Raw genomic sequence first — 23,421 nt, forward strand, 5'->3', positions numbered from 1 at the left:
GCCCCCCCCAAAAAAAACACCCTCCAGACCCCAACCCCAACCAATACGAGCAGTGTAGCGATTGTAAGCATCTTACATTTCCAATGCTCATTTGATGCAACTCCAGTGTCAAAACCCAAATAACTGAACGAGAAGGAGTTTAGTGAAACCATAATTACATAAATTTTTCAAAGCATAAACTTGTATTTTCGTCTTGGAAATGTTATAAAATTTTTAATAGCAAAACATAGGAATAAAAACATATTAACAAAATGTATCCAATCATTTACATTACAAACAAGGAATTTGCAGTTCATTGTTGTATTCTGACAAAAGACGACTGACTACCCATTAAGAATCTATGCACAATGTGATCGCAAATATGTACAGGACTTTAAAAAGGCCTAGAAGGAGGACTTCACAGAAGGAAAGTCGGCTAGGCTCTTTGTTAGAGCAACCAGACAATCAAAATATGAAAACTCTGTTGACTAGTAATAAATTTACACTTAAAAAGAAACCCAGTTTCCTTTTGTTTAAGAATATTCCAGTTATATTCTATGGTTTCGGTTGATAAAGCTGTTTTATGATAGTTCTGGTAACTTACCCTTCAGACGACGTTTGGGGGAGAGATTGGCGTGTTAACGAAAGTTAACAAAGGAATTTTCGTCAGCATAGTTTTCAGGTTAGTCTGTCACAGCTTCACAAATGGACTGACCCCATGAATACGGTGGCCGAAAGAGCTGCTGTACCGTAGTGAGAACACAGGGGAGGGAGGGTGGAGGCCCGCGTGAATGAGTCAGTCGGAAGTGATGGGTTAGGTAGAGACAGAGACGGGAGTATTGTTTACACAGCACGAGAACCCCGCCCCCGCCCTCGGCTCTCATCCCCAGTCCTGCAAGGCAGTGAAGCTGGACGTCACAACGGTCCAGTGTTAACAGGTTGTGTGAATTAGTAGAAAACCTCTAGACGCAAGGCTGAGACCTTCCCCGCGGTCCGATCAGGACACCCGACAGGCTGAGCAGTTCGTTCCTCGTGGCTATCACGCCGCTACCGCCACCCAGTGAAAGCGTGTGCAGAACAGAGGACTCTTGCGTTCACAGTAAAGGAGGTAAAATCAAGTCGTCTTCAGGAATTAGGGAGTTCGTGAGATATGAATTGTTTTAGTCTTTCTAGGTACTGTGCGTAAAGCTCTATGTCATTATGCCCGGCCCCTTCAACCCAGAGGGGCTCCACGGCTCGGGGACAGCGCTCGTACATGGCCAGGCCGTGGGAGAAATCGATGACTTCATCCTCCGTCCCGTGAATGACCAGCACAGGAGACGTCACTTTAGATATCTTGTCAATGCTGCAAACGGGCGGGGACAGGGAGAGAAAGGTCTCCTTTAGTTACGCTCACAGATAACGTCACAATTAACTGAATCAGGCTCGCAGGCGAGGGCGGTCACACTGTGGGGCTCCTCCCTCCCCCATTTTTCTAGTAATTCATTTTTTAAAAATGCTTTTCGTTTTGGGATAATTTCAGATTTATGGAACGGGGCAAAGATAATACAGAGTTCCTATACACCCCTAGCCAGTTGCCCTGGGGTCGCCACTGTCCACTATCAGGTGACCTTTGTCAAAACCAAGAAGTCCACGTCGGCACACTGTTAACTGCGCTCCGGCCTTCACGTGGATGTCACTGGTTTTTTTCACCAATGTCCTTTTTCTGTCCCAGGATCCGGATGAGAATACCTCATTGCACTCGACCACTGTGCTTTTGTTAAAAGTGTTTTATTAAAAACAGAACTCCTAAAAGCCATCAGACTAACAAGCCGGTATCTAATATTTCTGATATGTCCACAATTTTGAGAGAGGATTTTTAAAACAATAAACAGGCTGGAGCTCGGCGTAGCTGGATGAATGTCTCCCTTGAGAGCTGAGCACTTAATCCCAGCCCCTGGGTTTTGGGAAGTCTCCTCTGAGAGCTGTCTACACAGCCAATTAACGAGACTCTCACAAACCACACCGGGTAAAAGCGAATGCCTCGTTTTTGATAAAAACTCTACTACTTAGCTTGAAAACTTACTGTAATGCCTTCACTTGATTCTGAGAGATTGCCGACTGTTTACAAAAATCAAATCCACCCTCCAAGGAGGAATATTTGAGGATCTTCAAAAGAATGTGCTACACAGGCTCTGAAAACATTTCCCCAAGAGGAATGCAAGAGATGTTAAGCCTTGCTGGGCGGGGTGTGTACACTTCCCCAAGGAGGTCACTTAACCTGGGAGCGAACGGAGAGAGGGCAAAATCTCCACCCAGCCTGTCCCCCACCAAAGTCGCTCTTACGGCTGACCTCCCATCCAGCATTTGATCAGCATTACAAAGGGAAGCGAACTGGGGCTCCACAGGGATCTCTTCGCTAAAAGTAATAGCTAACATTTGTTAAACATTGACCGCGGCCAGGAGCCTGCCCTTTGCCTGCGAAGCCTCCTTTAATCTTCAGTGAGGCACCAGCGTGAGAGGAGGGTCTGGCCCTGTTCACCAAGGAGGGGTCTGAAGCGCGGAGAGATCACTAAGTAACAGGCCCGACGAGGCTGTGGCGATAACAAGCAGTTGTGACATCACTCACACGCCCCAGCCATCTACAAACAACTGTCACGCAGCCTGTATGAACCACTCAGGAAGCTGCCAACCACTTCGAGACCTCCGGGAGGGTGGCAAAACCTCAGCAGCCCTGTCATCCGCCAAGGAAGGGCAGAGCCACGGCGGCAGCCTTCCATTACGCAGATTATGCATTTTGTTTACAAACTTAAGTTTCCTCTGCATTTAATTTTACAGTGACTTCTGCTAAGAACGCAAGAATCCGATCATAGTCCATTGAAAAATATATTTACTGGCAGGTGGAAGGGGCTGTGCTCTACCCTGCACGATTCAGAAAAAAATCTCTAAGACCTGGAAAGTGTTTCTCAAGTTAAATGCCACCGTCTGATTCTAAATGTAAAAAGAGGTAAATGGAAATAAACTACCGGCAAACGCTCATCGGGACGCCTTTATAGTTTTTTAATATTCAAAGAGGGACACGAGACAACTCTGCAATGCGTTTGGTAGCGACGGACGTGGTTAGAAGATATTCTACCACGTTCCGTCAGCGAGGACCGTCACCGTGGTTGGACTCTCGTGTTGCTACTTCAGGGGACCGAACGGGAGGAATGGCCTCCTTTCCCGCACCCCCGTCTCCACTCACCAACCTTAATTAAGCGAAATGCTTAACTTAGTCTAAGCCTCGGTTTCCTGAACTACAGTTTCCTGTAACTTGACCAGCTTCTTGAGGCTGTTTCGAAGACTGACAGAATGGTCAGCCGGATGCCTGGAGGATCAGACACACCCAGTAGAGATTAGTTGCTAGTTTACTATTCATTAACAAGCTGCAATTAGTTATCGGGGCTGTATTTTAAGACGCCTGCTCATTCAGGAGTCGGGAAGAAACCCATTCATTTTGTTGCCAAGGTAACTCCTTGCATGGCTTCCCACGGACAGGCTGAGAATCTCCCTTCTAGCGAACTGGCCTCTCGTTCCCGATTCAGCATAAATGAGGCCACATCTGAGACGTCCGCCAGCCCCACTTAGCATTCCCGGCCACGCCACTAGAAATCTGCAGCTAGCTCGAATTTCCCAAGAAGCCCAATTTCACTGAATTCTGGCGCCAAGTGCTCAGAACTGAAGTTCACCCAAGGTGCTAGCAACAGGCTTCTTCCTGCGGAACGAGAGACCGTCTGTGTCACAGACATCTGTGTGACCCAGTGATGTCTTCCGCCCGCCCCTCCAGCCCGGCAGAAGATGACAGCGATTCACGGGTCAATCAAAATCCCCAAACTGTACATGACTTCTGCTGAGGCTTTTTCTGCATGAGCCAGCCAGTCATGCAGCAAACCACCTCGGACTACTGCGCAGCCACCGCATACCCAGGGAAAGTTTAGGGGGCAGAGTTTTTATTACAAATATCGTCCTCGACGTAGACTGAAAACGAGGAGGATTTTCACACAGAGGTGTCCGAGAAGCCACTGTGCCTGTGTGTGGCTTTGGCATTTCTAGCTCAGCTGCGCGATTTCCTTCCTTCTGTTCATGGGAACTGGAAAAAACCAGAGGCTGGAGTTGACGGTGACCCCCGGCCCGCGGCCACACGCTTCCCAGGGCGGGTGCGGGCCTGTCTGCGCGGGGTGAGGTCTTCTGGCATGAGTGGGAGGGCAGGATGAAGGGAAGGGCTCAGGGGCCTGGGCTTGCGTGGGGGGCTTTCACTTCCACTCTCCCTGTGGCCGTCACCAAAGCACGGGACTGGCTTGCAAAGAGCTCACTTCGCCTTTTGCCCCTAGCTGTACTGTCGCATGGGAAATGTAAGGGAAGCCTCGAGACCATGGACGCTTGCAATCTGTAACTGAGTGTGTGGACCCCCTCTGACAAGCTCGTCGCGCACTCCGGATTCGGCTGCTCGTGATTCGGCAGTGCACGTCCATCTGAGGCGGTGACGGAATTCTGAACTCTATCTAAGTCCCTTCCGGATCGGTGGGTACTTGGGATCCTGCACGTACGGCTGAATCAAGGAACCCTGGCTATCGGTATGAGCAAGGTCCTCAAGTCATCGGGGAGATTTTACAGATGAGTCAGGCCCACAGGGCAAAGTCTGCCGCTGGTGCGTGTCATGCTCACCTCCACGTCCCCTACGTCACCAGCCCCGGTGTGACGGATGGCTGCATCCACCAATATTTACTAACGGCGGCCCGCGATCTGAACTCGGGTCACGAGACGCCCGCCGCCCGTGGCGCGGGCATGAGCTCACCTGGGGAAGGCGTCGAAGCAGTAGGTCTTCCTGGTGTCGGGAAAAGCCACGCGCAGGCCGGACGTGAGGGGCGAGTGCAGAATCACCGCGGCGCACTCGTACCGCGAGGCCAGGTCCACGGTGGGGACGGTCCCGATGCTCTGGCCGTACAGGATGATGTTCTCGGGGCTCACGCCGTACCTGCGGAGGTCAGAGGTCACGTGCCATCAGCCACCGAACGGGAGAAAATGAAAAGACAAAACCCACAGCGTCTCAGACTCCGAACTCCCACATCACGTCATCGCGCTTGGCGCTTCAGCTGGACGTGAACGTGAACGTCACAGACCTGGCTCAGGAGGAAGTGACTGCGGGGCTACCTTGTAAAACATTCTGCGAAAATAATGAACCTGACTTTCCTTTCTGGACAATTAACCAAATAAACGCACCGTAAACTTCATTTCAGTATTTACAGAGTCGTTTCCTTTCTTCTTCTTGCCTCTTCATAGTTTCTCTGATAATCCTAAACACATTTCTGAAATTTTTAAAAAAGCGTGCTTGGCGAATCATACTACTGTTACTAAGAACCCTTTGAGCGAGGCTGTAATAACCTATAAAAGTTGATGATTAACGTTTAGTACAGAGCTACTGGGAGATGATTAATTTGAAGACGATTCTATCTCCCTTAGCCTCTTCCTGGGGCGACACCCTTCCAAGTCTTCAGCCCATCGGTGGTCTCCCAACACCCCCCCCCCCCACTTTTTAATCGGGCCGTGGCCATGTGAGACACAGGCCACACACAGCCAGGTACATTCGCCACGGACGTAAGGCCTTGTAGACACACACCTAGAAATCCGTACGAGACGGCCTGTGGAACGTGTCCACACGGCTGCAGAACCCCGACGTGCATCCCCCGCCTGCTCGGCCCTGTCCTTCTGGTCCGTGTGGCGTTCTGTGGTTGGTGAGGGGGCCGCTGTCCAGTTGCTGACTGCTGACCTGCTTTCCGTCCACGGCCTCTCCCTGACTCACGCTGACCGCACGCACTTCCCGCTTCCATCCTGGCTTCTCCCCTCCCTCCCAACCGGCCACCACGTCCGGCCTGTCCTCTGCTCTCCCAGACCTGCCTCCGCCCGGTTCCCACTCACGTCGCTCCCCACTGCAGTCCATCTCGTGCATTCCCACGGGGTTCGGCAAACCACTATCCGTGGGATCGACGTCCACACCCCCAGCTTACCCTCCAACCGGCCCCACCTTTTCTCTCCGAGTGAAGCCTCCATACCGCAGTTAGAGTCCTCACGGCTCGGGACACAGAACGTGACACACGCCTCCCTCCTCACCCACGGAAAATCCTGGGGTGCGCGTGTATTTTCTTCCCTTGGTCGTTCACTCAAGCACTTACCACTATGGCAGTGCAGGTGGCGTGACCTACGTACTGTCACATTTTCGGCTCCGCAAGGGCAGGTGAAATTGTAAACCCCTCTGGGGTCAGAGACTGGCACACGGGGAGGCATTTCTCGTTCTGAATGGGACGAGATTCTAGCCAAAGGTCGTTTTTGAACAAATTCTAACCACATTTCACGTCGTGCTATCGTCCCAATTGGTATTAAGCCCACTCCAGTCTAAATCTTTTGGGGGGTCTACGAGGAGCAGAACCTTGTCTGCAAACCGCCAAACACTGAGCCAGCCATCGAGAATGGCAATAATGCTGAGTGAGCACGAACGTGCTTGGCCACTACGTAAGAGTTACTTAAAACGCAGCCCAAGGAATAAAAAGTCTCCCAATTTTGCCAGGGAAACCTACGATTTTTGCTCCCAAGCTATCCAAACACGCACCATCTTCCTGCAGCCACGAGCCAGGCTGAGCTCAGGGGGACCGTGAACATTTTAGGTGTCAGCTCCCACTCAGCATGGAGGACGTGTCCCGAGGAGCCCCCGGAGCCAAGGACACGCCCGCAGCACTGCGGCCAGAGCCGGAGCTGAAGCGGGACGGTCCCGTGGGAACGTTCACTCCGCGCACGAGGTCAAACCTGCTGCGTTCGCTTCCAGGCCAGGCTCTCTTTTCCGACTGTGGACGTGAACACGCTGGGCCTCCAGGACGCACTGCATCCTGTTTAAGCGAGCGGGCCTGGACTCTGTGCCCTGCCAAGGGCGTTCTATCTTCAGAAGCCGCACGCTTGGCGCGGTGCCCCTGACTTTGAAGTCGAGTATTTTAAATATTTCGGATCTAGAATTCCCGGCGGAAATAGCTGTAGCCGTGAGACGGAGATAAACACATGCGGTCCCACGAAGGTCGACGGAAGGATGAGGCCCGCGGGTGCAGGGCAGCCCTAATCCACGCGCGCGCGCGGCCTCGCGGCGAGAGGGTCCCCAGCGGGGGCGCCTCCCACTTCCAACACCAGGGAGCTTGCGAAAAGCAGCCGTCGCCGCAAGGCGCTTGCTTCCCCGTTTTCTCTTTTTAAATGCTCGTGGGTAGGCCGAGACGTTTTTGAACACGATACTGCTGTTCCACAAACAGATTTCTCCCGGTCGTCAATTCCGACGGCGGAAGCGAAGGGAACCCGTGTTGAAGTCCCCGCTGAATTACACTGTCTGAGCGAATCCGAAGTGTTCACTGCTAATGACGTCAGCTGTTTGTTTCTTTTCCTTTTTTTCTTTTTTTGTTTCTGACCGACGGAATGTGGCCGAACAGGACGTCTACAAACGAGACCCCGATCGCCTCTGGAAGTTTTAAGAGCTTGAGCACGATCCAGGTGTTCGCTCAACACTGGCTCCAACGTAACCTGCGCCAAAGGCAACATTAAAAGCGCCTCCTTCACTCCGGGGAACGTTCAGCCTAACGGGGATACGCCACGAGTCTTCGGGGAGATAAAGAAGGAGATGCCCACCGAGAAACGACACTAAAACCAAGTACGAGTTTAGGCAAAACGAATATAATAGTCAGTAAGTTTATCTGAGTACAGTGAAAGGAACGATGGAAATGTCAGGACACGCAGGAGGAGAGCTTGAAGCGTCGCAGAGCGGGGAACGGGGACCGGACCTGGCCGGGCTTGGGCCAGGCTTTTTCCCTGGGAAGCGGAGGGCTCTCAAAGGAATGTCAGCAAGATGCCGAGGCAATGCAGACTGGGATGTGCTGTGGCACCAGGCAGGAAGCCGATGATTAGGTCGGAAGTGCTCTGACTCGCTCGGACCGGATGTGGACATGTGGACGCAGCCAGCACGGGTAGGGACAGAGAGATGCCACGGCCATTGTATGGGTAAAGGCTGGGAAAGCTGGCACACATGGGGAAGTTGGGAAGGAGATAAATGGGTGTTTGGAATTGTGTTTGCTTTATTGGGAAGTCAGTTCAATTTGGGAAAACATGGAGCGTCAGGTGACTGTGAGACATCCTAGGACGGCACAGGAAAGTCAAACCCTCGGGGTTCATTGTAAGAAAGATCTTCCTGAAAGAGCCTGATGTCTACGCCACACAGACCAGCCCCCGGGTGCTCCTCACCCACCTCCCACCGGGGCACAGAGGGAGCAGCTGGAAGGAGGCGGCCGGAATATGGGGCCAGACCAAGAGACAGGAGGACAGCTAGTGGCAGGGGCTCAGGGAGGGATCCAACGGCCCTGCTCCCACGGAGATGGGCAGATCCAACCTGAAACCTGTGCACAGACACAACGTGTCCCTTCCTCCAGTAGGCTGCTGTAACAGTAACATAACGCACAGAACCACACGGGCATCCCGGGACGATGTAACGGGCGGGGGAGGGGAGCTTGGAGTGGGGACAAGCATGTCAGTAAATGAAGCCTTTCTTAAACTTATGTCAAAATGTATCGAGACACACCTTATCTCATTTTTGCAAACCGGCGCCCTCTGTCACGTATGGCGCTTCATTCTAGGCCAGATGTTTGAATTTCCTCCCAAATGCTGGCGCAGGGGAGGGCTTTCTGGGTCAGGTCTTAGCCCACCTTCGAAGCAACTTAGTTCTGTGTGTCACTCAAGGCTGTTCCTTACACCTACAACATTCTTTCTCTGCGTCACAGCGAAAATAAACAAGACCCGGCATGGCTTAATTTTTAATTTTTAAAAAAGTCATCTTTCAGAGGAAATAGTGCTAGTCCTAAACGATATAAAACCGACTCTCTCTAGATGCGTGACGATTGAAATAGAATAATGTGCTTGAACTAGTTTGAATATAACTGTGCATGAAATCGTTCTAATGATAAAGGAAACTTTCTTTGGCGTTCTCTAATTAACATGCAAGAAAAGCTGGAAAACGTAGCCTGCCCACCACGGCTGCACAAACCCCTACGAGACACTTAGACTCCACCTACCCTAGCATTTTCGAGAGGATTTTATGAGCGGGTCTCTGTGAAAAATCTAGCATCTGGCAAAAGCCATTGAATAAATGTCACTCAACGTCAACACCAAAGGCAGATTAAAGACCCCTGACCAAAGTAAAAGGTCTCCCCACTTCACAGGCAAGTTTATGAGATTATGAAATTTCCGTCATGGGCAAAAACCTTAAAAATGTAATCCTCCACTGGATGGCCAAGGCTGAAAGTTACTTCTTAGAACCAGAAGTTCGGGAGTCCGGGTTCTAGTTATTTTACCCCATTATAGGTTGTGTTCTTACAACGGCTGCAGCACACAAGACACTACCAGGCAGTCGCTGAGTTGGCCCTGCATGGCCGTCATGTGCCGGTGACAAAAGATCGAGGAATGAAACCCCGCCAATTCCTTTAGCTCCTGCACGAAAACCGCCGCGGTGCCCACTGGCATCCTTGGTCTCACGCGGGGGACAGAGGGCATTTCTGACCTGCTATATCTTTCCAGAGCATCTCTCCCCCTGCCTGCCCTGGAGCTGCAGGTGTGGACACATGCTCGGCTCGGCCAGCGAGCGTTCTGGACACCTCGGCCCCAGGGATCGCTTCAGGCCTGAGCATGGCCGGGCCGGGCGTCCGCGCCCGCTCCTCCTGAGCCTGGGGGAGGGCGGCTCTGTCACCGCACATGAGCACCGCCTCAAGAATCATTACCGAGGACAGCGAAGCCGAGGGGACAAGGGGGCCTGGGAACCGGTGCCACCGTCTGAGGCCCTGCACCCCGCCGCGGTCTCCTGCAGCCCCCTTTCCTCGGCCATGAAGGGGTGCAAGTCTTGCCCCCCGGGCCTGGACATAGGATGACATGCCATCTCAAACCAGGAGGCTGGACGGCTCCGTCAGCTCGGGCTGGGCTGCTGCCTGAGTCCACTGTCTATTCTGTTAAACGTGGTTTTGTGCACGCGACAGGGAAGCCTGTCAGGTACCGAACGCTCCCGTCGGGCAGAGGCCCCTGTCCGTCTGTGGTGGCAGCTTCGGCCCTTTCTCTGGGGTCTACTCTCCCTTTGCTCCTGTCTTGTGTCCTTCGTCCTTGTGTTCCCTCGTCTCCTCTCTGCTGCCAGACCCTCTCAGTTTCCCCTGCGTCCTTCTTAAAAGCCTAGAAGTTCACGGCATCCATCACAGACGTATCTCAAACCACGGGGCAGGCCGGAGAGGCCCGTAGGGCTCACGGGGATGGGCGACTTTGCTTTCTAGATAAGGAACCTAAGCCCCGGGCGGGTTACTGACCGTCCTCAGGCTTGTCATCATCGTGCAGACAGCTGCTCTGAGCACGTTACAGCTCCAGGGCATAAATTGAACCAGGGGAAGAACCGTGAATTGTGTGAATCGCCACGAGCTCACAGAAGCATCCCTCAGTCGGGCCGCTGCAGCCGAGCTCAGCACCGCCAGACGCCCCACCTGCTTCTAGTGAGTTAGGGGCGTGCGGCCGACCCTGCTCCTGGGTACAGGCCGGTGGGCGGGCAGCTGCCCGGCCATGGTGGTCATCACCCCCTTTAACTCACAGGTACGGCGATTCGAAGTCCACAGCGCCAACCCGAGCACGGCAGGGGTGAGCCGTGCCTTCAAAGTGGACGTTCCGCTCAGTGGGGACAGGGGAACGTGGGGGTGACGCACAGTCCCGCAGATGGATGCGGGTGACGGCCGCACAGCCACGTCAGCCTACCTAGGGCCGCGGAACCGCACGCTCGAAATGGCTGAAACGGCAAACATGACACGATGGCCACTTTATCCCCGTGAAAGGAAGGTAAGAAATGACGAGCCCGCTGGGTCCGACTTGTACCAATCCCTCCCCTACCAGGGAGCACGAAGCAGAAATCCCGGCTCTCCTGAATGCAAAGCGAGATTTTACTGTGACAGTGAAAACAATGAGTAGCAAACAAACCAGTGATAAACGGTGAAATTTTTTTTTAACTGTAACCTCTTCAAAATCTAAAGGCCTTAATCACAATTTAGCAGTCACATAAGGTAAAAAGATGACAAAGACAGACATGCAGCTAACATTGTGATCTTTCACAAATGTAGCAGAACACGCGGCTCACGACCGACCGACCCGTAATCTCTGGGAGGAGGTGGCAACTCTGTGTCATCTAAACATCGCTCTGATTTCCCCGCCACTAACACCTTGTTACCTTTGCCATCCCCTCTCCACCTGGCCTCTCTCCACCGAGGATTTTTTTTTTTTAAAGCAAAACAGAGGAGAACGGCTCCTCGGGAGGACCCGACTCTGCCATCACCCCTCTTCCCTTCTGGAGCTGCAGGGAGGCCCCCGGGAACCCCACAGGAGGAGGCCGGGGCGGCCCCTGCAAACGGATGCCACGTGTTTCTCGCGGAGGTACCTCGCGTTGGAACAAAACCGCACCGGAATTCCAATTTCTGTATTTGGACACTCAAGGGCGGCTGTCAGAGAGGTCGTCTGCCTTCTAAGTGGTCACCCCCGGCCTGGCAAAGAGGGGTTTGGGGACGGCACCGGCTGGGCCAGATCCGTCTCTGTGACCTACAAACAGCAGCCGGCCCCTGCGTGACTCAGCGGTCACAACCCGCCCTTCCCCCACCTTCCATTTCCAGTCATTCTGAAATCAGGCCCGGAGCTAACTTCAACATTACACTTTCATTAAAATACTATGTAGCCTCTAAACATCACAAAGCAAATGCCACAGCCTGACTTATCGTAAACAGGAAGCCTTCCTGTGGCCACTAAGAGCACCCTGCGCCATGCCATGAATAATTCAGAAGTACCCGCTGGCCACGCTCCACCAAACGCACTTCACTGGGACCTGCCACGACGTCTTTACGACCGGGCCTGGGGGCCTGACAACCAGAGACGGCGGCACAAACAGATTTCGTTTCTTTCACAGACAACGCGAGCCCGTGATGACACGTGCTCCCCGGGAAGACACTCGCGAAGCTCTTCGCCCCGCAAGCCCACGTGTCAGCCCACGCCCTCGACCTCTGTGTCCGACGCGCAGCCTGTCGTGCGCCTGGCTCGTCCCTGGCGGCGCGTAAAACGCCCTGCGCCTCCTGCTGGAAGTGGTTCGGAAACGGAGGGGCGTCACGGGCCGGTGAGCTTTCGCGGGACGGAAGCAGACCCCGGCTTCTGCTCTGCCACGAAGCTGTGGACGCCCCAGACTAACACCGCATGGCCGCGTGCGCCCCCCACACGAAGGGGCCTGGAGGTGGTGAGCTCCCTCCCCGTCCGCCCCACGGGAATTCCGGAAATGGCCAGGCCACCGGAAGCGGAGGCCGTGTGCGAGGGGCAGGCGCGCTCCGGGGCACCCCTAACCCGGGCAGCACCCAGGGACCGGCTGCGGAATCTATCTCTCCTTCCTTCATTCTGAGCTTCAGAGAGGCGACCCCTCGTCCAGGCGGGGCTCAGCCATGGCTCCGTGTGTCCCCTTCCTGGCTGCTCACCTGGGCCCCTCCTGTCCCAGCTGTCATCGCCATGCCAGCGGTCACTGTGTCCCCAGCTCGGCTTCCCTGGCTGGGTCCTCTCCTCCTCCTCAGCCCACTGGCCCCTGAAGCCCTTCCAAAGACGCCAGTGGATGCTTCGCCATGTTGAACTTACAAGTCCCTTTCCTCGGTCCCGCAAAGTCCCTGCATTATCATTTCTGGTCCATCTCACTCCCTCTGGACAATTTACCGCGGTTTGTGAGCTCCCATCCAGCCAAGGCGATTTGCAAAAGAACTTTACGACGGAATTTCAATCAGTCGAGAATTGTTTTTCTTTTCCACTTGAAACTCAAAAGAAATCAAAATGATATAAAATCTTGTATAAAGTATTAACGAATGCTTTCAACACCAGAGCTCTGTTTTTATGCCTTTTTATCTTGAAAAAAAAAAAGAAGCCTATTTTCACCGTCTTCTACAACCTATTAGAATTCCTCAGGTTTAAAACGCCGCGGAACAATATGGCCAGCATGTTTACAGAAACATTAAGATTTTATGACCATTTCAATCAAACTCATGACTTGTTTGGCACAAACAAAAGCTATGAACAAGGTTATACATTTTCCTAATGTGAATATCTGAATCAAGCATTACCTAATAAACACCTCAGCCGAGCCTTTCCTGCCCGGCTGGTCACACACGCGCGTGCTGTCTGGGTTCTCTCGGTGGGGGCCTCCCAGGACCAGAGACAGAGAACGGACGAGCCACCCTCAATCACTCGGTGTCCTCCACGCCCGCGGAGCCAGGAGCCGAGGGCACAAGAATGAACGCGGACATGTGGGCCTCATCATCTGTTGGTCAGATCGCGCGGCTGTTTTTATTCTAAATTTGTAAGAATGCCCGCTTTTAAAGCCTTGTTGATGCGGTTCCCAAGGCTGATGCTCGGGCGTGAACGCATGGAGATTCTGTGCTTTCAGAGATTTAATTTGATGAACCGGGAGACGATGCCGTTTCAGCTTCCAAAAGTTTCTCGGTTTTATTCAGAAGGAAAGGCCCGAAGTTCAGTCGTTTACCTGGTTCCATTGACCTTGACTCGGACGTAAGAAAGTCAGAGCATGAGGCCGGAGCCCACAGGCCACCACTCCTGACTCTGCCATCTGAGAAACGCCTAGCGGGGCCTTGAGCAGACGGGGACGGGTCTGCCTTTGGACATTACATCCGTCAAGCAAGGGGAGTGGCTCGGGCGGGGTCTGCCTCCTCCAGCTCCCTCTAGGCACTGTCCCCCCCACCCCTCAGCCCTGCCAGGTGAACAGTCACAGGGCTCCGACCAGACCCCAGGCACCCTGGGCAGGGAGGGTTGCGGTCAGTCTGCGGTGAACGACAGCCACACCGCAGGATGACCTGTGGTGGGTGGCGATGGCGTGCCACACCGTATCGAATCCCAGCAACCACCTGCCAGGTGCTATCATCCCTCTGACCTGACGACAGGGCAGCCGGGTCAATCGGCCAAGGCCACGAAGCCGGGAGGTGGCCGGGTGCCGCCTCCACAGCTGAGCCCCTGACCTCTGCGCCTCCCGGCCAGGGCCGGCGGCAGCAGCCACACGGGTCCTCAGTGCAGAGGGGAAGCCAGCCGTGCAGGGGGCCTGGCACCCCTGCCCCTTCGCTGCTGTCACCTGACCCTTCCCCAAACGCCACACCCACACCTTCACGCGACGAAGCACCAGGACCTTACCGGGGAAATCCCCGAATTCACGGCTCCGGCCCGGTCACTGGCCCCACAGGCCTCGGGGGCGCACAGACCACTGTGTGCAGCCCGAGGGCCACACGCCTGGGACCACGGTTCTCACTGCGCTGTCCCTTCCCGCCCTGTCACCCACTGCCCTCCCGGCCACCTCGGGAAAGCGCCTCCATTTCTGGAAAGCGATCGCAGTCTAGCGCTTAAAGAACGCTACGTTAGGGGGTCCTAGGGCTGAAGAGGGGCTCTGAAGAATTTGGGCTATTCAAACGTTCTCGGAGGGAAAGGCACAGAGGACATGCCTCACCCAAGGGGCCACCTGCCAAGCCACTGCGAGGTCTGAACGGCTCAGCTCGAATTTCTCCAGGAACCAGATGCAGCGCCTCGTCCTCCCGCCTAACTGGCCCAAGCCTCTAAAGTGCCCCGAGCTCCGAGGCACGGAGCAGGAACCGCCGAGCTTTCCACGTCTGCAAGAGCCCACCAGCCCCCGGGAACGTCTGCGGAAGAAGGGACCGGACCTCTGCGGAACCTCAGTTCCCGGGTCCGCAGGGCTACGTGCTTTGGCTGGTTAGTTTTCGTGCCCCTGACTCATCATCGGACCCTCACGCCCAGTGAGCACCCGTTCGCTCCTTCGGATGGCATGGGGCTGGTAGGCACGGCCCCTGTGCCCTTCCCACGCAGGCCTTTGACTGTTTGACTCTGGTTATTCTCCAAGAAACTAGGGTTATAAAAACTTAATAACAGTGGTTACATAACTAAGCTAACAAGGACACGCTACTCGGTACAGGATCTGAAAGACTAATCATGGGACTTGTTCTGAAAACCGGCTAAGGAAAGGCGTGTTTCTCCCTTCTCTCTGTCCCTTGAAGCCCGCCCCAGACAAAAATAAAAATTATTAAAGAAGATGATAAAATGAAAAAGAACAGCTCTCCAGATCGCTTAGGGCGGAGCGTCCACTACCCACGGACCCCGGACTGGAAGGCACCACGCTTTCCAGCGGGGACAAAACAGGGCACGCTGTGCGGGATGGAAGGCAACACAGAATGTTTTAGAAACATCTCGTCGGGAGAAGTTCTGGTGTTGAGAAGAACACCCAGCAGGCCAGGCCACCCTGACGTTCTGCGCCTGGGACCAGACTGGACCGCAGCCTCGCCCGTCCCAACACGGCGCCCGGCACGCGCGGGCCACTCGGCCGCCTCCTGCATGCACAGGACCCCGGAGAGACCCAGAGACTCAGAACCGCCAACCCCACGTCAGCGTCATCGCGTGGCTCGGTGAAAAGCTGAGCCTACGCGAAACGTCCCTCCGGCTCAGAAAACTCCTGGAAGCTCAGAACGCGGTGCGGGAGGGAAGGGCGAGATCGAGCTCAGAGGTGAAAACCGACGGCTACGACAGGAACTTAGCTCAGGGGCCAGAAGAGGAGGCCGGGGAGACCTCCCAGGATGTCAAAGGGACGGGGCCGGGAGAGGCGTGGGGGAGAGGCGTGGGGGAGAGGCCTCGAGGTCGGCGGAACAGAAGCCTCACCCGCAGACAGCTTGGGGATGGACCTCCTGGCCACTGCGGTCACAGCCGAGCTGACGACATGCTGTTGGGGCCGGAGGCAGAAGAATTCAGACACCGAGGAAGGCAGAGGGCGTGAGACCAGGCAAGTCCACTGCTTAAAAATCACAAACGTCACCAACGAAGACCCCAGAGGAACTATCAAACACCGAACACAGCAGAAGGAAGCCAGCGGGACTGCACGACTAAGGAAAATCCTCATGCTTCTGAGCAGAAAGTCCACCAATACTGTCTAAAGTTGTTCCTGGGTGCTGGGGATAAAGAGGAAGACCTGACTGTGGCTTTTCGTCATCACCTCTTCTGTTAACCCGTGACTGCACGCACGTGTCATTCAAGTGAAAAATGTGAAATTCTGCCACGAAGATGCCATGCGCCTCTCGTGCCATTTACGACTGGGTTTCTCCCTGGCTGCGCCCAGCCCCACCTCGTGCTGCCCTTCCTCTAAGGCGCCGGATGCTAATTTACGGGAATCACACAGAGGAGTCTGATCCAGAAGTCAAGACTGAATATTAACAAGGTCACTGGCAAGGAGATACTGTCGGGCCAAACGTGGGGCTTAAAATCCCAGGAAGATATTTAAGACCTTCAACATTGGTTTTAAAAAGATAATAAACTATAAGCTAGAGACCGCCTTGTCAGTAGTTCATGGGGACGGGGGCGAACCTGAGGGGAGGGTCTCAAAACTCATCAAAAGGTTTAAAGAAGGCAAAATGCCAATGGGACCGTTAAGAACGCCCCCAGAGGCAGTGTCTGACCCCAAACGGCCCTGCTGCCTTATCCCGGGCCACCTTGCTGAGCGTCCAGGCCGGCGTCCCGTGAGGCCAGCAGCAGCCCTACTGAGCAGTGCGCGTGAAACACCCGTCCGAATATTTTATGGCGACATTTTAAAAAAACGGAGTAAAGAAGTTCTCGAATCGAGTGTGGGCAGCTCCCAGACCTCCCTATCTCACACGCCAGCCAAGCCGCCCCTTCTACCCGCTCCAAGAAAATGCAGCCACGATTCTGGCTGCCAAATATAACATCTTCAAGGATGATTTTAAACACAAAAATAGGAATGGCAAAAAAATCTCAGATCACTGGACCTACTGAAAACATCTGACTCCAAGAAACCTCCGCCGTCTTCGTGTTCCTCATGCTGCTGTGGGTGGGTGGGTGGGTGGGTGGGGGTGTCTTTCTGCCCCGCGGACTGGCGTCTGGGGCCCCCTGGGGCCCTGCACACTCGGGTCCCTCCCGACGACCAGCAGACTGTTCTCCCTAACGGCGTCTCCAGCAATGGGAGGGATAACACCTCAGAGGCCGCCGATAAACATAATGGACTCTTCGTGACGGGGCGCGGCCAACCGGAAGTGACCGTGCCTCTTCGTGTCGCTGGCGACCATTCAAGAGGACTCCACGCGAGTGGGTGGGAGACGGGGGAGGGGGGTGAATTTGAGACGGTTTTCCTTCCTAATGGTGTCTGACACCGGCGACCGATTCTGCCAAAAACCTAGACGCTCCAGACGTCACTCTCCTGCCACAGCCCAGAAAGACCGTCGCGCTCCCAAGAAACCCCAAGAGACCTGAGCCACGGAAGAAGCCATGAAGCAGAGAGGATCCCACCACGGTCACCGGAGGTCACCGAGACAGGCGCATGTCAACAGCCCTTCCTGGGGACCGCTAAGTACCGGGCTCCCGGGCAGGTGGCCAGGATCACATCCATATCCTGGGGGGACCCAGGAAGCCTGCCCGGGGGACTCAACTCCCCAAGCATAAGAGCCCCTTTCTCTAGCTCTGCAAGGCTAGGTACACGGCGGAGGCTCCGCCGACACGTCAGATGGATTTCAAAGGATCTTCGCTCCCTTCCAGAAAACACTCCTGTGAGTCGGTGGGAAAAACTGGTCCAATTTTAAATGCATGGGAATCAAACGCTGTCCCACAGTATTGAAAATAAGTCGTCACGGCCCTTTAAAACCAATTTCGGGAACGAATGACGGTAAACAGAGGCACGAGAAACAAAACCCAACGGCACTAAAAGAACAGTCAAGTACGGAAAGACAACGTTGCTGGACCATCTCCGCACGAGCACGAGCGAGTGCGCTCTTCATGAACTGACAAATCATCAGGGAGCGACCTACAAAAGTAACGACTAACGGCCACAACTCGAGAGGCAGCCCTAGAACCATTTAGAAGTTGGAAGAGATACACTGAAGCCTTGTAGAGTTACATTGAAGCCTTGTAGAGATACATCGAAGCCTTGTAGAGATACATCGAAGCCTTGCACTGCTTAACGAGCACGTGGGCTGCTGCAAATCACTTCCTCGTTCAGAATCCCTTCTCCCCAGGTAGTGTGGAAATAACAGTACCTGTCCTGTCTTTCTTACGAGGCCATTCTTGGGCTCAAAGAGTGAGTGTATGTGGACGTGCTTCGGTGACTACGCACCCTTAGGAATATAGGGGCTGCTATTTTTCTAATCTTTACAGGCTCCTTTAAGTTTTTTTTCGTTTCTTTCTCCTCTGACTTTTCGGTGTTTTTAAAAATTCATTTCATGAAACTTAGATTCGGGTACTTTACAAACATTTATCCGTTTATTACTCATGGGAAACACTACTGTACATGCTACTGTCACCTCCGCACCCCAAAGCCTCCCTAAGGTCACCCTGGGTTCTGCTTCCGATCCTTAGCCACGTGCAGCTGCTCAGAACCCACAGTACGGAGGGAAAGCCATCAGAACCACCCGACTCCAGTGCGCAGAGAAGAGTGAGGGGCCCTCTCGCTGGGAAGGATTCACTGCTTCTCTTCCTGTCCATGGATTTTCACAGGTCCGGGAGGTATTTTTCCTCTTTGCGATGCCGTGAGACAAAATCCAGAATTCCACGGCGGGGAGTCTGCCAAAGTCATCTTTCAAACACAGACGGAAGATTTTTTTTTTTTTTCGTACTGCGTAAGTCCTGGTCCCTATGGAAGATTGTACCAACCATCTAGCCCAGCACCGGACGTGACGGCATCTAGCCCAGCACTGGACGTGACGGCAGGCGCTGGATGTGCTGAAGGACCGAAACCTCTCCCAATTTCAATTCTCCATCACGCTCAGATCCTGTCGTTCTGAGAAAAGAGATCCAAAAAACATTGACTAACACTATCGGCCTGGAGCACTGGTGTCTAAGCTTCGAATCATGCATCCTTTTCCATAAAAACGGAAGCATGCATTCCTGATGTGTGTGTCGACACGGATAGATGTAAATATTAGTATTTTAAAACAGCACATAAAATCTTACGGAGGTCGACAGCAAAAAACAGTCGTTAAAAATAATACATTGCTAGGCTTTTTTTTCCTTTCGTTCTAAATAGCACTTTGGAGGAAAGAGCTGCCGATGCAGGAGACAGCGCCTAAGGTTAGGTTCCGGTGGTCTGGGGTGTGGCTGAATCAATACCGCGGTTCTTGAGTAAAGGCGAAGATGGTAAAAGAATGGATTCTAGAAGGTACAGACGGCGACGAAAGCCCCCAAGAAGCTGCTGCCCGTCTTCGGTTCACAGAGAAAATACGGGGAAAGAGCCAGGCAGGGGGCGATGCACTCGACAGCCGTGATCTTCGGCGCACTCGATCCCGCGCGGGCGGTAACGTTTTGGGCACAGACGTGGAATCAGGGTTTTTGGTGGGAGCCGGAAAGCACGCAGTCGCCAAGGGCCCTCAGGGATGGCTGCGGGGAGTCACGCCGGGTGGCCCGACCAGGTGCTACGGCAAGCGGGGAGGACCGTGCGGCTCTCCTGGGGGCCTCAGAGACACCGCAGGGCAGGCCAGCGGTCACAGTGACCAGAGAGCCACAACCGAGCAAGCAGCGCACACGCAACCTAACGCCGCAGTGCCCTCGCCCGGGGGACCAGTCACTCCCGGGGCACCTGACCCTGCGCTCCGGGGTCCCTTCTGGGAAAGGAAAGGAAAAACAGCAGACACGTGGGGCTGACGGGATGTGCGGAGGGGGAGGGAGGTGCCGGAGGGGACTCGCGGCCTGGGCCTGCACAGATGGAGGGCGAGGCGTGGTCGGCAGGTGCGGCGGTGGCAGGACAGCCCCATGGGTGCGGCCCGGAAGCCTCCGGAACTCCAGGACTGCGCCCCCACTGGGCTTCGGCGATGGATCAGAGACTGGGGAGCCCGTGCGGTCAGACAACGGCCCCGTCTGCTCCTCCCTCCCGCGTCATCATGCTCCGGCTTTACACGTTCTTAATCTACCTTTCTAGGATTTTCTTGAAGCTGTTAGTAGGTAAAACCAATTTACTCCAATTAAATATATGAGTCTAGGTGTCCTTTAAAAAAATGGTTTTAACAGCCTAATTGCATATGATAAGAAGTGATTAGCACGGGGATGCTCCTTTCCTAATGCGTACGTTAAAACTTCGATGGTACGAATCTTTCGAGTCAGGACGTCGGTGCCAGATCAACAACGAGCGACAGCACGGACTCTGGAGCATCCCCGTGCCCCCTGGGCCAACGGCGACGAATCGAGTCGCTCGAGGGAAACCAGCATACGGGAGTCTCGGTCTGGCATCGCGGACCTTCGCGGCCGTCATAATTAGGACGGCGCGTGGTTTGGCTCCGCCCGCGACGATCCCTAAAAACAGGTTTTGGAGACGCTGGGATTCTCGTCGGATCGCCCACCGCCCCATCGGAGCTGAGCTGCAGAGCGGTGCGTACCGCCTGGAACCCCACCCACTCTCTGTGGAAGGATCTGGACCACAGGCTGGCTTGACACTCGGCCCCCAGCCCCGACCTCGCTGCGCGGATGTCACGTGCTCCGTTGAAACGCGTGAACCGAAGGGGCAAAGGGATGCGATCGCCAGCGCTGGAGGCTCTCCGGGCTGCTTTTCCGCTTCCGTCGACAAAACCTCGAACGGGGGTCTTCTCGGCGACTCAGCAAGTGACTGACAGGCAACCGCTAACCGCGGGTCTGACACGGGACCCGAATGACCCAGGCTTCCTGGCAACGCAGTTTCCTGTTTCCCACGGCGCCCTGGGCCTTTAATCCTCTACAGTAAATCAGGCCTGAGGAAGTGGTCGATGAGCTGCATGACCCACCATGACCCACCGGCCGTGAGCCTGGGGCACCGGCCGTCGTGGGAGCATTTTTCGTATTTTAAAAGGACGCATACGATTCAGGACTGTCAGCCATCTCCAGGAAAGAAGGGTGCCTCTACCTACCGCGGGCCATCCCAACGGTAGAGAGGCACCAGAAAGTTCTGAAGGATGGGTCCCGCCTTCTCCCCTGCACCCCCAGGCTCTGCCTGGAGAAGGCTCTGGTTCAGCCTGAAGACGGGCCAGCCCCTGAGACCGGAGCCCAGCAGAACAGTGTGCCCAGCCACTGCAAGGCACTGGATCACAGGTGAGGTCACCCCTCCTTTTAAAATCTCCTTTGCGGCTGTAAACACCTTAGTGGATGAAGCGCTATCTGATTTAAAAGACTAACGCACAGCCCACACCAAAGCTATGGCCGGACACACGCAGCCCTGGAGGCCGGGGGCACACACAGCCCCAGGGCCCCTTCCCCCTCGGCCGCCAACGACACACTCCCCACCGCCCCCGCCTTCCTCCGCGTCCACACCCAGCCAGCCAGGCTTCCCTGGTACCACTCCCACCCACGGCGAGTGGCGAGGGCAGCAATGCCTCCAGCACGCACTCTGACCTCAGTGTCTGGGCTTTGGCTCGACCTGACCACGGCTCTAAGGACTTCATTAACAAGACTGAACAGCAGTGACGCCCGACTGTTAGGCGCCACGGGGAAGGCACTGTGCTGGGGGTTGTCGCTGCTCATTATTACTAGTCGTCCCATTATCTTTACTACCTAAACCCCGGTTCGCAAAGGTGAGGAGACTTGCCTGAGGTCAAGCCGCTCACCGGTGGCACAGGCAGGACCTAAGCTCGGTTCTGTATGACCCCAACACCTCTGCCCTTGACCACGAAAAACATCGGAGAAAGCTGAAATCTGCAGGAACACCGCTCCAGGTCCCCCCAAGACAACCTTGCCGGTGTGACCGTGATTGACACAGAGCCAGAAACCGGTTCCGGCTGTAAGTCATCTGAACGAGGAAGTCAATCATTAAGTCCCTGCTGGCCAGGGGTCGCCAACTCGAGTCACACGAAGGCCACCAGCACCACAGAGCCTCGGCCCTCTGCTCTCCTGCCTCCTCTGCCCGACGCCTGGCCCAGTCTCTCTGCCCCAGGGGCTGCTGAGGATTACACCACACCACAGCCCACCGTCCACGCGGCCGGCGGTCCCAGGGGGCCGACGCATGCACCGAGGGCAGAGAAGGGAGAGGCAGCACGAGGGGAGACCCATTTTCCTCCAGCCCACCACCCCCAGGCTGGCAGTGGGAGCCCCACTGCACGGTCGCACACGGGCAGCTACGTCACTGCTCTGCTGAGGCGGTTTAAGGAATCCACACGGTGTGTTCTCCAAGGCCTACGCTGCGGCGTCAGAGAAAACTGTCACACGCGGGGGCTGAGCACAGGGTGAGGGGTCTGTCCACGCCCAGACGAGGGGCAGGAAGGAGCGTGGCTCGCGGAGTGGACGTGTCAGGCCATCCCGGCCATGGCCCCCACCCCTATGACGGAGCCGTGTCTATTGATGCTGCCTGAGCACCAGCCACTGCTGACCTGGGGGACGACCGGGGGACTCCGGACTGGCACCAGGTATCTAGAAGCCTGAGGGAGGCCAGCTGCCGGGCAGCGGAGTCAAGGGCGGCACGAGTCCGGTTGGGGGGTGCAGGCACGTGCAAAGAGCAGGAATAGGGGGAACAACGGAGAGGCATGCCGGCAGGGGGTGACGCGAGGACCCAGGCTGGCCCACACGTAGGAAGCCGAGAGGGTGCCGGCCAACGGCCTCACGCCTGGGACCGTCCGGGGACGCTCATGACCCTGAACATCCTTTCAACGACCGCCACACACTTGGTCTAGCCCAGGGGGCTCCTGGCCACCAAAAGCCCCTGAAGACAAACACCTACCCGAGTGTGTGAACAATCGACTCTTAACCAGTTATAACTGTGGCCGACTTTTAACTGGACACGGGCTTCTGAAGTTCCTAGGCTACCGCATCTCAACCCCGGCTTCACGTGCACATGCACATGCGTGTGCACACACACACGTCTGTACATATATGCATACGTGCACTCTTCACATACGCTCATGCATGCGTTAACACACTTTTTCATACAGACAGACACACATGCATCCATGTATACGAGTGTGTGTTTCTGGACTCACACTTTCACAAAATCTACCTAGAAAATGTGTGAGTGCAGCCGGGGTTGAGACCCCCTGCAGAGTCTGAATTCACCGAGCTTCCCAGTGTAGCCAAGAGAAGCAGATTCAAAACCATCAGGCGCTTCCCCTGAAAACCACGAGCCTTACGGAAGGCCCCTCAGAAGTCACGCAGTCGAGTCCCCTCCTCTGAAAATGACGGATGCACAGCAGGAAGGTGTGGCCTGCCTCCTGCCCGTGACACAATGGCTGGAGGGAGAGGTGGGACTCGACTTCGCTTCCTAACTCCAAAGGTCTGTTTACCCAACTTTTGTAAATAGAACCTTTGAGACAGATCAGGAAGTCTATTATTTAAAGCGATCCCGAAAAAAAAAAAAAAAAA

The 23,421-nt window shown here is 54.9% G+C and overlaps 1 protein-coding gene across 2 annotated transcripts in view; it reads right to left on the reverse strand.

Moving 5' to 3' along the window:
- ABHD17C (abhydrolase domain containing 17C, depalmitoylase) overlaps nt 1-23,421 on the reverse strand; it is a 47,836-nt gene that overhangs the window by 19,694 nt on the left and 4,721 nt on the right. The window contains exons 2-3 of one of the 2 annotated variants that reach the window (XM_039858289.1): nt 4,793-4,972; nt 160-1,324 (exon numbers count right to left, since the gene is read on the reverse strand). In XM_039858289.1, the coding sequence (XP_039714223.1) occupies nt 1,105-1,324; nt 4,793-4,972 (400 nt within the window). In that variant the 3' untranslated portion in view covers nt 160-1,104. Of the gene's footprint in view, nt 1-159; nt 1,325-4,792; nt 4,973-23,421 lie in introns of those variants that run through there. The other variant, XM_039858290.1, reaches the window with a different exon arrangement.

Source organism: Pteropus medius, unplaced genomic scaffold (genome assembly GCF_902729225.1).
Source record: "Pteropus medius unplaced genomic scaffold, Ma_sr-lr_union100, whole genome shotgun sequence".
Lineage (NCBI taxonomy): Eukaryota > Metazoa > Chordata > Mammalia > Chiroptera > Pteropodidae > Pteropus > Pteropus medius.